We start from the raw sequence: 16,254 nt of genomic DNA, 5'->3' as shown, positions 1-16,254 counted from the left end.
GGGCCCAGGCCCCTGGTCCTAGCCCAGGGTCGTGAGGGTAGAAGATCCCAGAGTTCTCCACCCTCCCCCAGGCCCAGGACCACCCTGGGTGCTGCCACAGTGCCACCTGGCGGTCCCTAGGGAAACATCACCTAGCACAGGAAGAAGCCACACAGGAGCTGCAAAAATCCCACACCACTTTATTTCAACCTTTATCCAAAAATGTAAAAACTATTAAAAATCTGTAGTTCTGAGTTTCCGGCACTAACTTCTAATCCTCACAGACAGGTGGGAAGAGAGGCCCCAAGAATGGTGCAAGATCAGAAAACCAGGGCTGTGTGGAGCACAGGCCCTCTCCTAGCACCAAAGACCCAAGTCCCTCCCACCCAAACCCCACCCAAGCTCTCCTCTTCAAGGAAGAAGAAACATTTACAATTCTTGAAACTTCTCGGGGAACAGGGTTCATGGCGGTGCATGGCGCATGGAGCTGACCTGAAAAGAGGAAACAAGGAATCAGCAGCTAGGCCCTCAACTGCTTCTCCCGCCCCTTCCCAGAGCGTGCTGGGCACTTCTCCCCGCAACTCACCAAGGAGGGCTAGGGCCTGCCCCCCTGCTTTTTGGCAGGAAGGATGGGGCACAGCTCAGCTTCTTCCTCGTCACTGTCTTCTTCTTCTTCCTCGCTCTCCTCCTCAGAAACATCATTGCTCATCGTAACTGGTGGACACACAAGCAGTAGAAGGATGGGATGTTAAGACCAGACACTTTCACACCGCATCCATTTCTTCATGCCCTGTGGTTCTAGGCTTGCAGGGACCCTGACCTCCCAGTGCTTATGGGCTAAGTGGGAAGAACCTCAGACCCTGAACTGGGTCACAAAGAGCCAAAGGAGTCTTCATCACTGGAGCTGGAGAAGCTGGGCCATGTTCCATGGAGGAGGTAGGCTTGAGTAGACGGAAAGGGGAGGGCATGTCATGCACAGGGCACAGCGTGAAGGGCACGCAGACCTGTACAGGACTGCACTGGGAGATGAAGGTGGGATGGGGCAGGAGTGCGGAGTGGGGGAAGCCTGATGGGAGAGTCTACTGGAAGCAAAGGAGAGGGCCCTTTCCTCCTCTCACCAATCTGGTGCCGCCCAGTGATCCGCACAGGGCCAGAGCCCGACTTCAGGCGGAAGGTTACAGGTGGTTGGAGCTGGAAGTCGTCCAGACTGAGCTGGGAGGAAGACAAGGATGAAGGCCTGGCCCACTCCTAGCCCACCCCACACTGTAATGAGTACTGACGTCCTCAACCCCCTCACCACCACCACCACGAGGGTAGAGCTGGGGAACTCACCATGGGTTGGCAGGACAGCTTGAGGTTGGCCACAGGGACTGCGATCTCCTGATGGTCATGGTTCCGGGCCACAACTTCTACCACATTACACTCGTCTTTGGCTCCCTCGGTGAGGCAGAGCTGGGAAGGGTACACAGGGTCTCAGGGTCTCCTCAAGCGAGGGCTGACACCACAAGTAAAGGCATCTACCCTAGCACCTGCCCAGCTTCAGAGGTCCCGGTTCACCTGGCCAGGGGAGCCGCCCATGCCGGGGGGTTAGGCTGAGGAGGTGTCTCCAAGTAAAGGGGGTCCGGGGGTTGGGTAGAGACATATATTGCTTGCCTGGGCTTATTTATTGAAACCCCACTCCCCCGCCCCTCACCATGGTTAGTGCCAGCACGTGCTCCGCATCATCCTCTTCCTCTACCTTAAAGGTGAAGGAGCGGGTGTGGCCGGAGAGCTCACAGCCTGGGAGAAATAACAGTGAGTATGCCTGAGCGTGTGTACGGGGCTGGGGGTGGGGGATGTCACCAACCCGCGGTCACGTGTAACCTTGCGCGGACGAGCCATTTACACGTCCACCTCCTTCTCTTCTCTCAGAACACCTGGGGCGCTCGGCCGTGGGCCCCGCCCAACACATCTGGGGCAGGGATCTCGCCGCCCCCTTCGGCTGTGCGTGCGAGGCCCCCTCTCCTCCAGGAACAGCAAAGCAGCCCTCCGCCCACACCCACGCCGTGAAACCCTCCGCATTCCGCCTCTCATCCCTACCTCTTACCGCCCCAGTACCACCCTCAGCCTCTCCCTTCCCCAATACCGAAGAAAAAACTGTCCATAGTGACTGGGGCTGGGACCCGCAGGCCCCCGACACCCCCGGCCCGCGTTCGGCTCTCCTGACTCAAAAACGCCAAGGCAGCTGCAGTGCCGGCGGCCATGCTGCAAGGGCCTTCTCCAAACTCCGCCCCCGACACGCACAAAGCCGGGGACCCTCGGCCAGTTCCGGCCCCGCCCATTAAAGGAGACGCTCAGTCCCGAAAGAGAAAAGGCACCGAGACCCCGCAGCCCTACCCGGAGCCCGCAGCCTCTGCTCGTATTGTATCAAGACCGAAGAGAAAGGAAGTAAACATCACAGAAGAACGGATTTGGGATTTATGTTAACATCCTTGCTCATTTCCACGACTACGAGGGTGTCCACTTCCCCAAGCTCCTCGCTCTGTGTCGGAGGAGTGTCTCCCACTCTTCCCACCCAGGGTAAGCTTTCGTTAAAGGAGGTATAGATATAAAAGTTAACTCTTCTTACTCCTCCTCCCAGCAAAGGTGGGGTTCAGGGCAGTGCTTTTCCGCCACAAGCAAAGGAAATGCACTCAGATTGTCTTTGCCTCAAGAGAGCCGAGGAGCCTAAAGACTTTCAGTTCAGGAATTTCCATCCTAACACTTGTGTCCTCTCGGCTAAGCCTCTCCTACTCTTCCTGCTCCAATGACCCCGCAACTTGTTATGCCTTCACTGAGCCTTAGCTGCTAGCAGAGAACTAGTTAGTTCATGTGTGTTCTGTTCCTGGCCGACCCACGCTTTTTGAGCTTTTAATTCCAAATCAGCCAGAAGTTATCTTTGCGCCCTGGATTGTCAGTTTACGCTACTCACGCCATCTTTCGCCTTTTAAGAATCAGGCCAACTGTGTGCTTTTTCCCAATAGATAGCAAAAACTCAAACAAGAGGCCCTATTTCACACCCAGGTTGTAACTGTGGCAAGAGGGTGGGGTGGCTTGGCTAAGAACCAGTCTACTTTTCTTAGCTCTTGCCCTAAGGAAAATCTGGAAGTGATGGGAGGTAGGAGGGCTGCCTTCAAGATCCAATCTCTAACTTGGAACAGCTGTGGAGAGGAGGCATACTGCTTGTAGGTGAGGCATGAAAGAGGAGAGAAGGTAGGGCGCAGACAGGAAATAGATTCACACAATACAACACGACAAGCATTCACTTCAAGTTTTATTTTGCCTCTTGCATGGTCTTTTACAGTTCGTTTTCTACAGGAACTGAGCTCTGATCTAAACAATCAATAAAAATGTCATTCCAACCTTAATATTCATAACCAGGAAACAGCATAGCACTTCATGATCCTAGAGTGATGAAAGCAAAGACCAGGACATCTGTTTCACAGTTACCTGTGACCAGACCAGCCAACATGATTACTAAAAGCCAAGATAAAACCAAAAGTAAACTTACTAAAACATCCTGATTCCATGAGGTTAACTCTGAAATCCTCCAGACAAAATGCTAGAATTGTCCACTGCTGTTAAATACGAGAAAACTGAGGAAAATTCAGCTGTCTTACTATCTAGTAGGGGTCTTCCCTTCATCTCAAGCCCTCAAAAATGCAAACTTGGTTCCAGCTTTACAACATACCATATCCTTCTATCAGTTAAAAGGTTTCTAACCTTAAAACCTTCTCTCCTTTCTTCTCACCTACTTAGTGCATACTCAAAGGCCTTGGTTGAAAGTCACTAGGTACCACTAGGTACAATGCTTTAGGGCTGTCAAAGCCCACACCGGTGGAGTTCTATGAAAGAAACTGAAGTTTCTTTCTCTTTACCCCTCTCCCCTCACTCAGCTCGAAGTTAAACAGCTGATGCAAAACTGCAGAGAAGCAAGATAACAAAATACTGTTATGAATCCATGGAGAAATCAGCCAGCCATGATGAAAAAATGAGTCCTGCAGAGATTATCTGCCAGCTTCATGCTCAGAACCCTTAGAAACACCGAATCTAAATGAAAATACATGAAGCTTTCACAATCTGGTTAAAGGAAAAAGGTAACTGTAAATAACTGGTTAAAGTGTGCTCATTCATTCTTTCAGAAATTAGATACAAACATGCAAGAATTAAAGACTCTGATTTAATAAAAATCAGTAGTAACAGGTCTTGAGATTAAAAAACAACTGACCTGAGGGCAAATGGGACCAATCAGTTCCCGAACCCTACCTGACAAATGTCAAATCCAACATTTCACATGCTGACCTAATATTGAGGTTAATTTCCAGAAGTAACTGCACCTTGCAACAGATTAAGTCCTACAAAATTAGGCTCTCGTACCCCAAATGGTCATGGCCTAGGCGGGAGGCACTTTAAAAATAAAACTTCAAAAAGAACAAAAACAACCCCAAACCCAAAGACAAAAGAAAATCCACTTTTCACTGGTTTACATTATTCAAAGTGCCATTCTGAACCAACACCCTTTCATTTTTAGAGGAAAAAAATTTACAGAAACAGTAAACACAAAGGATAGTCAGGTTACAGCTAGTTTATATACAAAGAAATTTACAAGTTTGTCAACTGTAGGCTTTTGCCACAAACAAATGCACATTTGTCCCTACAAAGTAACATGCCTGAACCAAGTCATTACAGGAGACAATTGGCCACGGCTTTACAAAAAGCAGAATAACTGCCCCAAATTGAAATTATTTATTCAGCTTAAACTAATGCCACAACCATCCCACTTGGAATCACTCCACCCTGACACTTCTGAAACCCACTAAATCTTTTTCATCTCTGCCATGTCCCCAAAGACTGAGACATTTCACTCAATAAACCAAGGAAGATGACAGATGTTATTTTGATTACCCTCAGGTGAGAAATGCAACCACACTGGATGCAGAAAATAGTGCTGACTACATTTATTGAAGACTCTCTCCCTGTATAAGCCCATGTAAAAGGTCTCAGCACCTAACACAAGACTCAAAAAGGAAGCCCACATCTCTTTCATACAGGATTTGCTGCAATACTATATTCTTCCAACCAGTGAGTAGTCTGAAAGTGTGATGGGTGAGTTTTACATAGTCTTCTTTGTTTCGAATCCAATTGACTGATCTGTTGCCACTCCAGAGGCTGAACTGTATGAAGACCTCAACTGCCACCCACAAGGTGCAGTTAAGAGACTTTTGGACAGTTCACAGTGCCTACAAATGTCACAGGCTCCGACCAAGTATAACCACATCCTTTGGAAATCCTTCCATTTTTGCAATTTCAAAACAGCCTAACTTGCTGTAAAATTCCAGAATTCTTTTATCATCTGGTCTCACTTCACAGAAAGCTCCCCGGGAGCCTAGAAATAAAACAAATATTCAAAACATAAATAAGTCACTTAATTGGTATAATTATGGATATAAAACTATCATCTTTGATATAGTTAATATAAACAGGGCTTGTCAATGCCAGCACCTGCATTTCATACAATTAAAAAAATTCATATTCAAAAAATTAAATAATGAGTGGCCACTGCACCCGGCTTTTTTTTTTTTCTTTCCAAGACAGAGTCTTGCTCTGTTGGAGTGCAGTGGCGCCATCTTGGCTCACTGCAACCTCAGCCTCCCGGGTTCAAGCAATTCTCCTGCCTCAGCCTCCCAAATAGCTGGGATTACAGGTGCCTGCTACCACTCTTAGTAGAGACAGGGTTTCACCATGTTGGCCAGGCTAGTCTCAATCTCTTGACCTTGTGATCTGCCCACCTCGGCCTCCCAAAGTGCTGGGAATACAGGCGTGAGCCACCGTGCCCAGCTCAATTTTTTTTTTCAATCAGGCAGAGATGGGGTCTCAGCTACGTTGCCCAGGCTAGTCTCAAACTCCTGGACTCAAGTGATCCTCCCACTTCGGCCTCCAGAATTGCTAGGATTACAAGCATGAGCCACCAAGCCCAACCAGCATTTCTCAATTATTATTTTTGTTTTTTATTTTTGAGATGGAGTCTGCTCTGCCCAGGCTGGAGTGCAGTGGCGTGATCTCGGCTCACTGCAAGCTCCGCCTCCTGGGTTCACATCATTCTCCTGCCTCAGTCTCCCGAGTAGCTGGGACCACAGGCACCCGCTACCACACCCGGCTAATTTTTGGTATTTTTAGTAGAGACGGGGTTTCACCGTGTTAACCAAGATGGTCTCGATCTCCTGACCTTGTGATCCACCCGCCTCGGCCTCCCAAAGTGCTGGGGTTTACAGGCGTGAGCCACTGTGCCCGGCCAACATTTCACAATTATTAATACACATGCAATTCTTCACCACTTATTAATTCAGAAACCAAATCATAAAAGGTGGGAAAAGCAGTATAAATTTACAATTCACTTCTTTCCTTTTATATCCAAAAATATATAGTTCTTTCCCTATCTTGCCCAAATACCACCAACTCCACAAATATGTACTCACCATTAGCCTTCAGTGAAGACAGGAGGCAAGCCATCATGCTTTTGGCCACACTTGGGTCAGTTACTTTTTTGTGAATGTCCATCTTTATCAGAGAAGGGAAATTAGCAAGGAAAGTTTCTGGCAATACTTCCTGTTCTTCATGGAAACTCAACATTATTTTCTGGAAAAATTAGAATCTCTTGACTTTCACAATAGTTACGCATTAGAATCTAACTCAACTACAGAACTCAGCAACAAGAAAGCAATAAATAACTCTTCCAGTCACTATGTAAGTTATCTCACACAGGATTATCCTGTAATTCTAGCTGAAGCGTTTTCACTTTCTTTTTTTGAGACAGGATCTTCTTGTTGCCCAGGCTGGAGAGAGGCAGGCATTCTCTCTCGTGTGCACAAGCGCGTACTCTCTCTTTCCCTATTTATATTGTCAGGGCTGGTCTCCGATTCCTGGGCTCAAGTGATCCTTCTAGCTCGGCCTCCTGAAGTGCTAGAATTACAGGTGTGTGCCACTGTGCCTGGCCACCGTTTTCATTTTTAAAAAGTTTGAGCCGGAGATCGAGCCCATGCTAGCTAACACAGTGAAACCCCGTCTCTACTAAAAAAAAAAAAAAAATACAAAACATAAGCCGGGCGTGTTGGCGGGTGCCTGTAGTCCCAGCTACTCGGGAGGCTGAGGCAGGAGAATGGCGTGAACCCGGGAGGTGCAGCTTGCAATGAGCCGAGATTGCACCACTGCACTCCAGCCTGGGCTACAGAGTGAGACGCCCTCTCAAAAAAAAAAAAAAGAAAAAAAAAAGTTTGGGCCGGGACTGGTGGTTCATGCCTGTAATCCTAGCACTTTGGGAGGCTGAGGCAGGCGGATTGCCTGAGTTCAGGAGTTTGTGACCAGCCTGGGCAACAAAATAAAACCCTGTATCTACTAAAAACACAAAAAATTAGCCAGGCATGGCGGCGTGCGCTTGTAGTCCCAGCAACTCGGGAAGCTGAGGAAGAAGAACTGCTTGAACCCCAGAGACACAGGTTGCAGTAGGCTGAGATCCACCACTGCACTCCAGCCTGGGCAGGAAAAAGGGTTTGTTTGGCCAGGCGTGGTGGCTCACTCAAGCCTGTAATCCCAGAACTTTGGGAGGCCAAGGCAGGAGAATCACGTCAGGAGTTCGAGACCAGCCTGGCCAACATCGTGAAACCCCATCTCTAGTAAAAATACAAAAATTGGCTGGGCCTAGTGGTAATTCCAGCTACTGGGAGGCAGAGGTTGCAGTGAGCTGAGATCACACCATTGCACTCCAGCCCAGGTGAGAGACTCTGTCTCAAAAAAAAAAAAAGTGTCTAAATGCTATGTGGTATTGGATCCTAGAACAGGAAAAGGACATTAGCAGAAAAACTGGTGAATAAAGTTTGGTGTCTGATTAATAATAATGTACCCATGATGGTTACTTAGAGTTCACAAATACAGAAAATGGATAAGGAGTATATAGAAACTCTGTTTTAACTCGGCAACTTTTCTGTAAATCTAAAATCATTTAAAATACATAAAATATTTTAAGTTAACGTATTCCTTACATAAAAATGTGTAAATTTTATGTTATTTATATTTTACCACAAATTTTAAAAAGTTCGTATGCTGAAAAGTGTCAGATGTGGAACACCAATACATCAGCATTTCAATCACCAGCATAGTGTCAATGTAATCTCAAGTAAGCGAGGAAACACCAAATCAGCCTTTTGTTACACAGCCATGTGACTAAGGGCAGAAGGTAAAATATAGAAATAAACTATAAATAAAATGAGGCCCGGCGCAGCAGCTCACGCCTATAATCCCAGCACTTTGGGAGGCTGAGGAGGGCAGATCACCTGAGGTCGGGAGTTCAAGACCAGCCTGACCAACATGGAGAAACCCTGTCTCTATTGAAAATATAAAATTATCCGAGCGTGAGGCAGGAGAATTGCTTGAACCCGGGAGGTGGAGGTTGCGGTGAGCCAAGATTGGTTCACTGCACTCCAGCCTGGGCAACAAGAGCAAGACTCCGTCTCAAAAAAAAAAAAATAGGACTATGAATACTTTGGTATGGTGGAGAGGGGTAGAGAATTTTAGAAAAGGAGAAGAGAAAGAACATGGAAGAAAAAAGTATCACAAGTAGGCGTCCAAATATCTTATTTACTGTGCATAAAAACTATCCTCAAGAAGGAACTATCTAAAAAATGCATGCACTGGCCAGGCACAGTGGCTCACACTTGTAATCCTAGCACTTTAGCAGGCTGAGGCAGGCAGAATGCTTGAGCTCAGGAGTTTGAGATCAGCCTGGGCAACATGGTGAAACCCCATCTCTACCAAAAAAATTGGCTGATGCTTGGTGGCTTGCACCTGTAGTCCCAGCTACTTGCAGGGCTGATGGAAGAGGATAACTTGAGACTGGGAGGTCAAGGCTGCAGTGAGCCATGTTTGTGCTATTGCATTCCTGGATGACAAGGTGAGACACTGTCTCAAAACAACAACATATACTGATGTATAAACCAAAATAATCATATAATATATTGGCCAACATGGGGCACACAACTTTTTTGGAGATGAAAAATGTATTTAAGTTGGGACAGGACAGACTAAGAAGTGCTCCTATCACAAAGTAGACTCTCAAGAGAAGCTCACTCTTATTTTTAAATCACAATGTAGAATGCATTACTCAGAAGGCAAGTTATTAACCTTCTGACAACCAACCAACCAGATTTAAATTAAATTGTCCTGAGTACTCAACAAAACGACCATAGTATCTTTTGTTTTTTTGAAATGGAGTTTCGCTCTGCCGCCCAGGCTGGAGTGCAGTGGCACAATCTCGGCTCACTGCAACCTCTGCCTCCTGGGTTCAAGCAATTCTCCTGCCTCAGCCTCCTGAGTAGCTGGGATTACAGGCGCCCGCCACCATGCCCAGCTAATATTTTTTGTATTTTTAGTAGAGACGGAGTTTCACCACGTTGGCCAGGCTGGTCTTGAACTCCTGACTTCAGGTGATACACCCGCCTTGGCCTCCCAAAGTGCTGGGATTACAGGCACGAGTCACCGTGCCTGGCCAAGACCATAGTATCTTTAAAACAAAGAGGAAAAACGTGTTGTCTTTACTGTGTTTTCACCTGAGGAAATATTACAACAGTACTCCCAAATAAAAAATTGTCCCAATATTGGGGAAACAGTGAAAAATGTCATGATAAGAATAAGCCATAAGAATTCTTTTTTTTTTTTTCTTGAGACAGAGTCTCGCTCTGTGGCCCAGGCTGGAGTGCAGTGGCCGGATCTCAGCTCACTGCAAGCTCCGCCTCCCGGGTTCACGCCATTCTCCTGCCTCAGCCTCCCGAGTAGCTGGGACTACAGGCGCCCGCCACCTCGCCCGGCTAGTTTTTTGTATTTTTTAGTAGAGACGGGGTTTCACCGTGTTAGCCAGGATGGTCTCGATCTCCTGACCTCGTGATCCGCCCGTCTCGGCCTCCCAAAGTGCTGGGATTACAGGCTTGAGCCACCGCGCCCGGCCAAGAATTCTTTCTGCAAGAAAATTAACTTACAGAAGCACTAAGATTTTATGACGTATCTACGTACTTTTCCATTTTAGTAAGTACTTTAATAAAACAAAACAAAAAAACCATTACCATAGTATAATTCTTAACCTGTGTATTACCTCAGCCTCAGAGAGTTCTTTGTCACCATTTGGCTTGGTATACTTCTCCTGCATGAAGGGTATCCAGGAAATTTTACATTTTTTAATAAAGGGGGTCACATCTACAGTGCCCAAGGCGTAACCACATATGCCATCTTCATCTTCTAGGACAAAGCAGTAATCCAGGCTGAGGGAAAGCAGCCCTCCTACTAACCTGCTCAGAAAGAAAGAGGCCACAGTAAACTTAAGTTGCTAATATAAAATTCAGACTTCAGTGATGTAAGACCCACTGTACTTGAATGAACTTACGGAAGCTACATTTAGTGTAAGAAGGAACTGGAAATGCACACACATTCAGATTTTACTAAAGCCAAAGTCGGATATAAAATAAATGAATGTATTTCCAGTCATCACCTCCCCTCAATCTGATAAGCCTGGCTATAAAAGGTCTATTCCCAAATCCAAATACTCATCACATACTTGTCTCCAATAAGATCAGGCTGACTTTGAAAAGGTAAACCCACTCCATCGTCATACATTTCTCTGCAAATCTTGTACACGGATGCCTGAAAATATAATCTAGTTAAGCAACACATCAAGAAAAATGGTAGCAGAATCTAAAAATATAACTCACAAGTCAGTCTGAGGAGGGAGTAACAAAATGGCCTATCAGAAATATCACCTCTTCTTTGTAAAATAAAGATTTATTCATTGAGTCAGATTTGTAAAACCAGCAAAAAACAGCAAGGTTTGAGGAATACTGAGAATTGGCTTTTACAGAGGATGGTTTTTGTTTTTGATCTCTGAGACAGAGTCTTGCTATCACCAGGCTGTAGTGCAGTGGCGCAATCTGGGCTCACTGCAGCCTCTGCCTCCTGGGTTCAAGCAATTCTCTTGCCTCAGGCTCCTGTAGCTGGGATTACAGGTGCATGCCACTACACCCAGTTAATTTTTATATTTTTAGTAGAGACGGGGTTTCACCATGTTGGTCAGGATGGTCTCGATCTTCTGACCTCATGATCCACCTGCCTCGGCCTCCCAAAGGTGTGAGCCACCGCCCCCAGCCTACAGAGGATGACTTTTGATAGTAAGTTGTGTTCAAAGGCCAGCAAACCTTGAGGTATAGTCTCTTGACTTTCTATACATTAGGGATACTTCTAAAATGTTTAAACCTGTTACTGTATTTTTTTATTTTTGTGTCGCCCAGGCTGCACTTGCGCGATCTCGGCTCACTACAACCTCCACCTCCTGGGTTCAAGTGATTCTCCTGCCTTAGCCTCCCAATCAGCTGGGATTACAGGCATGTGCCACCATACCCATCTAATTTTTTTTTGAGACAGAGTCTCGCTCTGTTGCCTAGGCTGGAGTGCAATGGCACGATCTCGGCTCACTGCAACCTCTGCCTCTAGGGCTCAAGGGATTCTCCAGCCTCAGCCTCCAGAGTAGCTGAGATTACAGGCACACCCAACTAACTTTTTTTATTTTTAATAGAGACCATGTTGGCCAGGCCAGTCTCGAACTCCTGACCTCAGGTAATTTGACCGCCTCGGTCTCCCAAATTGCTGGGATTACAGACATGAGCCACCGCGCCTGGCCCTGTTACTGTCTTTAAACAGTCTTGCTTTTTTTCTTTAGTTGATTGTCAACAGCCTGTAGGTACTTCACAATTGAAAATTACAGAACACCAATATATTAGAGAAAATCAGTCAAGGACAACACATCATTTAGACACATTAACTATTTTGTAACTCCAACTCTGAATACAATTCATCTGACTTTTTCAAGGGAGAAATTAAAGAACTTGGCACAAGATGTTAGAAGTCTAAACTCCTTAGATTCTTCCTTAAATTTCTCAAGATACGTTGAATGTTTTAATGAACTTTCTCCATCTAAAGTTTGCAGTTTTAAGACAGAAGGATTCTTTTAACCAGTGAGTTCAAAGGTAAGTTTTAAGTGTGCACCATACCCATACACCAAGTTGGTAGGTAGAGAGACAATTACCTCGTCTTTAGGAAAATAAGGTCTTATAGTATAAACTTTGGAGGTAGGAGTCAGTGGAGGTGGCTGAAAAAAGAGATCATTTGCCCCATCAATTGGCAGCAAACGCTGTGGGAAGAAAAAAAAGGAGATGGATTAGTGTTGGGAAGGTATCCATTTCTTTAAATGGGTGTGCACTGCAGATTACCAACTTATATTAACTGGCTACTGCAGGCAGACCTAAAGAAGAGGGGTGTACTATGCTTTACTAATAGAAATACCTCTTTGCTGGGGGAGGGGAGTGCTTCTGAATAGAAATTACCCACTCTGAGTTACAGCTTTAGTGGCATATTAATGGGGATTTAATTTACAGTAAAAACAAAAACAAAAACAAAAACAAACCTATTCCAATTATGACAAATCTATTTTTTTAAACCTATCTTAGATAGACCATCTCTCTAAGATAAGATGGCAGAACAGAATGTCAGGAGGAGAGGTTTGGTCTGAAGAGGGTTATCTGTCCAGGAGACGCTTTATCCCCAAAGCAATGCGCTTCAGTTTGCTGTGCGCAGCAGAGCACCTGTTGGGGGGAGAAAAGTAGAGCACCTAGAAAGTCCATGAACAAATTCCAGCAGCAAAAAAACTCTGTTAAATTTTCAGCAATGGACAATTCTTTCAAGCACATTATATTTACAAAATAATTGGATAAATATCCAAAAGCTCTTTCACCATTTATTTGCATAATTACTATTTTTTGCTCATGGAGTTTCCACTGGCAGATAAGCATGCGCGCATTGTGCATTGCGGGCGCAGATTAAAATGCTGTGCGACCTGCAAAGAAACAATGTGAAGTGTATACCTAGAGCCGCTGCGCTTCGCAGGCGCGGGGGGGATTGGCAGCATCTCCTTCAGAAATTACTGTGAAAGAGGAGGAAAATTTGATTTAAAAATCCAGCTATGTAACTAAATTGAATTTGGGACTAGAAAGCCTTCGGCAGACCAATCCTTCCAGCCATCTGATGCGCAACATAAGGTTTCTCATAAAACAAAGAAAATGTCAATTCAGTTGTGAATTCATATTGATACCTGGAACTCTCCTGCTAGACCACCTCTAAAGGCCCAGGGTTCTTGGTCTCCAATTAAGAATTGTGCTGAAGAATGACTACGACACCCTGTTGAGATCAGATCCAAGCGGAGAACGTTACGAGAAAGGGGATTTCCTGGGGTCTCAAATGTCCAACAAACTGACAAACACTTCGTGGAAATAGCTCTCTAACAATAATCAGGGTTTCAGGGCAAGGCTATGATAATAATTATTATTTTTAAAAATAGTAATGGCATTTCAATACTAATGTTCCTTCTTCCAATTAATAAATAATCAGTATTATCAGTTCTACTCTTTAATTACGGGAAGGAAAGTAAATCCCAAGTTTGTCTGGGTTAACTTCATATATTCCCTAGATATTATACAAATCAAGCTAGCTGCTTGCTCTGTCATAAAATTGCAGTAACTATAAACTAAAATGACTGACATATGATTAGACACTTTATTATCACAGCCCATGAAGGAATTAAACCTGTCTGAAGTCACATTTTACATTTTGAGGAAGGGTACAGGTAAGGGAAAAGGGCGGGGGAAGAGGATTAATCTTGTCAGAAAACTAAGGTCAGTAGAATAAAATACAAGAAATTAAGTTGACAAAATGAAACACAATGAGAAAAATTTTTTTGGACAAAATTCAAAATCAGACTTGGCTAATAACAATACCAGTCTGACAGATTCTGAAAACTAAGGAGAGCCACTTGATGTTATTTTGTCCAGAGCTAAATACACTTTTCTTAAAAGTATGACAGTATCTGGTTCCTCTGACCAGCCATTATAATCTTTGCAAAACACCGAATATACACATGGAATACAGAAGTCACTATTAAAGTCACCACTTAACTAATAGGCAATAAAGCTAGCTAACAGTAAGACATAATTAAAGGCAAATGTTTGGAGGCCAAATCAAAATCACTTGCCTAGTCTTCTGACAAGATAAAGCAGCGCAATATAGTTCTTTTCCATTGGAAGACAGCATTCTACCTCCTGTTCAAGTTAACAGTCTCATCAGTACAAGATATAGTGTGCTAGTCAGACAGTCCCAAAGCAAACCAATTTTTTGTTAACAATTCAGCCCATTAAGAGATTGTATCTGGTTTGTCATTTTTCAAGGGTAGGGGTACTTTTAAAAAACATAAAATGTAGTATTTGTAAAATAAATATGAAACAGGGTCAAAATTTAGACTATAAGAGAACCTGTCCCATTCCGTAACTCAGTGTAATTTACACTGCAGGAAAAAGACTATACCTCTCAAACTTTAAGATCAGCCAATTTCCCCTACCCCCTACTTTGAGACTACAACATAACTAGCACTTCCAACTATTACAATAAAAAGCTGCATGTACGAAGAGCTGTGTAAATGAAAACATGGTTAATGCCTCAGTCGCTGCGCAAACGTGACTTCAGTTCATGTCTACCGCCCTTAAATCTACCTCAGCTACCTCACAGATAGAACCTTGCAATTTAAACTAATTAATCATGACGCGCTGTGAACATCTGCCGCTGTCCATCCAATAGTAGTAGACACTTGTGCTGAGGATTCTCCCATCTGTACACAATGGGGAAGAAGATAATAGAAGTCATTAGTAATCAAAAGTACTGCATAGCCACATTGTTTAAAGGACTGAATGCCAGCTGGACTGGAGAGAGGAGGAAAAGGAAGGGTTCTAATCAGTAAACCCCTGAAATTACTACAGAACCAAGAAAATACTCTCCCTGTCGTGAGCTTTTGTAAAGCTATGTGGATACGAAGATAATTATTTACAACTTTTAAGATGTTACAAGATGGGGATGTCCAATCTTTTGGCTTCCCTGGGGCACACTGGAAGAACTGTCTTGGGCCACACATAAAATACACTAATTACAGCTGATGAGCTTAAAAAATAAATAAATTTTAAAAACTCACAATGTTTTAAGAAAGTTTACAAATCTGTGTTGAGCCACAGGTTGGACAAGCTTGCTATAAGAGCTTGGGATTGTGTAAGAGCTATCTATATAATTTTGGAAAGCTACCACCATAAATGCTTAGTGCAGACATAAAAACCCTAAGAAACAAACAATACTGTGTATAATCAAGAATTTAACTTCTAATAATTCTTAAATTAAAAACTGAGTATCAAATGTTTTCTGTAATGTATTTCAAGCTCAATAATCCAAATTTCAGGTTCAAAATTCCTAAGGGCCTTAGAAACTTAAGTTTAAATCCCTGTAAGAATTAATTATAAGAACCTGAGCAGATGCCTGGAAGGCACATGTTGTCATCCAACAACCAATATTGAGGTCTCCTGAGCCTAACGGTAGATGTCTCCCATGTCTAGGAGCTATACGGAGCCTCCCCGCCCACCTCTGCCTCCCCAGAGATGAAGTCTCGCTCTGTCACCCAGGCTGGAGTGCAGTGACACGATCTCGGCTCACTGCAACCTCCACCTCCTGGGTTCAAGTGATTCTTCTGCCTCAGCCTCCCGAGTAGCTGGGACTACAGGCATGTGCCATCATGCCCAACTAATTTTTGTATTTTTAGTAGAGATGGGGTTTCACCATATTGGCCACGCTGGTCTCGAACTCCTGACCTCATGATCTGCCCACCTAGGCCTCCCTAAGTGCTGGGACTACAGGTTTGAGCCGCTGTGCGCAGCCAATATTTCCTTTTTTTTTTTTTTTTGAGATGGCATCCCCCTCTGTCACCCAGGCTGGAGTACAGTGGTGTGATCTCAGCTCACTGCAACCTCTGCCTCCTGAGTTCAAGCGATTCTCCTGCTTCAGCCTCTCAAGTAGCTGGGATTACAGGCATGCACCACCACGAATGGCTAATTTTTGCATTTTTTTAATAGAGACGGGGTTTCACCATGTTGGCCAGGTTGGTCTCGAACTCCTGACCTCAAGTGATCCGCCCGCCTCAGCCTCCAAGAGCGCTGGGATTACAGGGGTGAGCCACTGCGCCCGAAGCTATACAGAGCCTTTTACCATGAGGTCAGAATACTCTATTCCACCTGTTATATACAGCAATCCCAAAAAAGTTATATATTTTCAAATTAACAATCAGAGACTCTACTTTTAGTA

At 44.6% G+C, this 16,254-nt stretch overlaps 2 protein-coding genes across 3 annotated transcripts in view; both read right to left on the bottom strand.

Annotated features, from left to right (window-relative positions):
* Positions 1-159: 159 nt before the first annotated feature.
* Positions 160-3,116, bottom strand: LOC105478364 (nucleophosmin/nucleoplasmin 3). The gene is made up of 6 exons (XM_011735565.3): positions 2,105-3,116; positions 1,673-1,758; positions 1,312-1,431; positions 1,098-1,191; positions 566-693; positions 160-471 (listed from the first exon to the last, which is right to left on the bottom strand). The coding sequence occupies exons 1-5, from the start codon at positions 2,298-2,300 to the stop codon at positions 575-577; spliced, it is 615 nt and encodes a 204-aa protein (XP_011733867.1). The 5' UTR covers positions 2,301-3,116; the 3' UTR covers positions 160-471; positions 566-574.
* A 137-nt stretch (positions 3,117-3,253) lies between these two features.
* The window catches only part of OGA (O-GlcNAcase), a 35,252-nt gene continuing 22,251 nt past the window's right edge, over positions 3,254-16,254 (bottom strand). For both annotated transcript variants that reach the window (XM_071069231.1, XM_011735546.3), the window contains 6 exons: positions 13,178-13,263; positions 12,116-12,220; positions 10,595-10,680; positions 10,136-10,328; positions 6,474-6,633; positions 3,254-5,383 (listed from right to left, as the gene is read on the bottom strand). In XM_071069231.1, the coding sequence (XP_070925332.1) occupies positions 5,247-5,383; positions 6,474-6,633; positions 10,136-10,328; positions 10,595-10,680; positions 12,116-12,220; positions 13,178-13,263 (767 nt within the window). In that variant the 3' untranslated portion in view covers positions 3,254-5,246. The remainder of the gene's footprint in view (positions 5,384-6,473; positions 6,634-10,135; positions 10,329-10,594; positions 10,681-12,115; positions 12,221-13,177; positions 13,264-16,254) is intronic.

The sequence above is a fragment of the Macaca nemestrina genome, chromosome 9 (assembly GCF_043159975.1).
Source record: "Macaca nemestrina isolate mMacNem1 chromosome 9, mMacNem.hap1, whole genome shotgun sequence".
NCBI lineage: Eukaryota > Metazoa > Chordata > Mammalia > Primates > Cercopithecidae > Macaca > Macaca nemestrina.
Note: the sequence above shows the minus strand (reverse complement) of the source record. Positions and strands in the feature narration are given on the sequence as shown.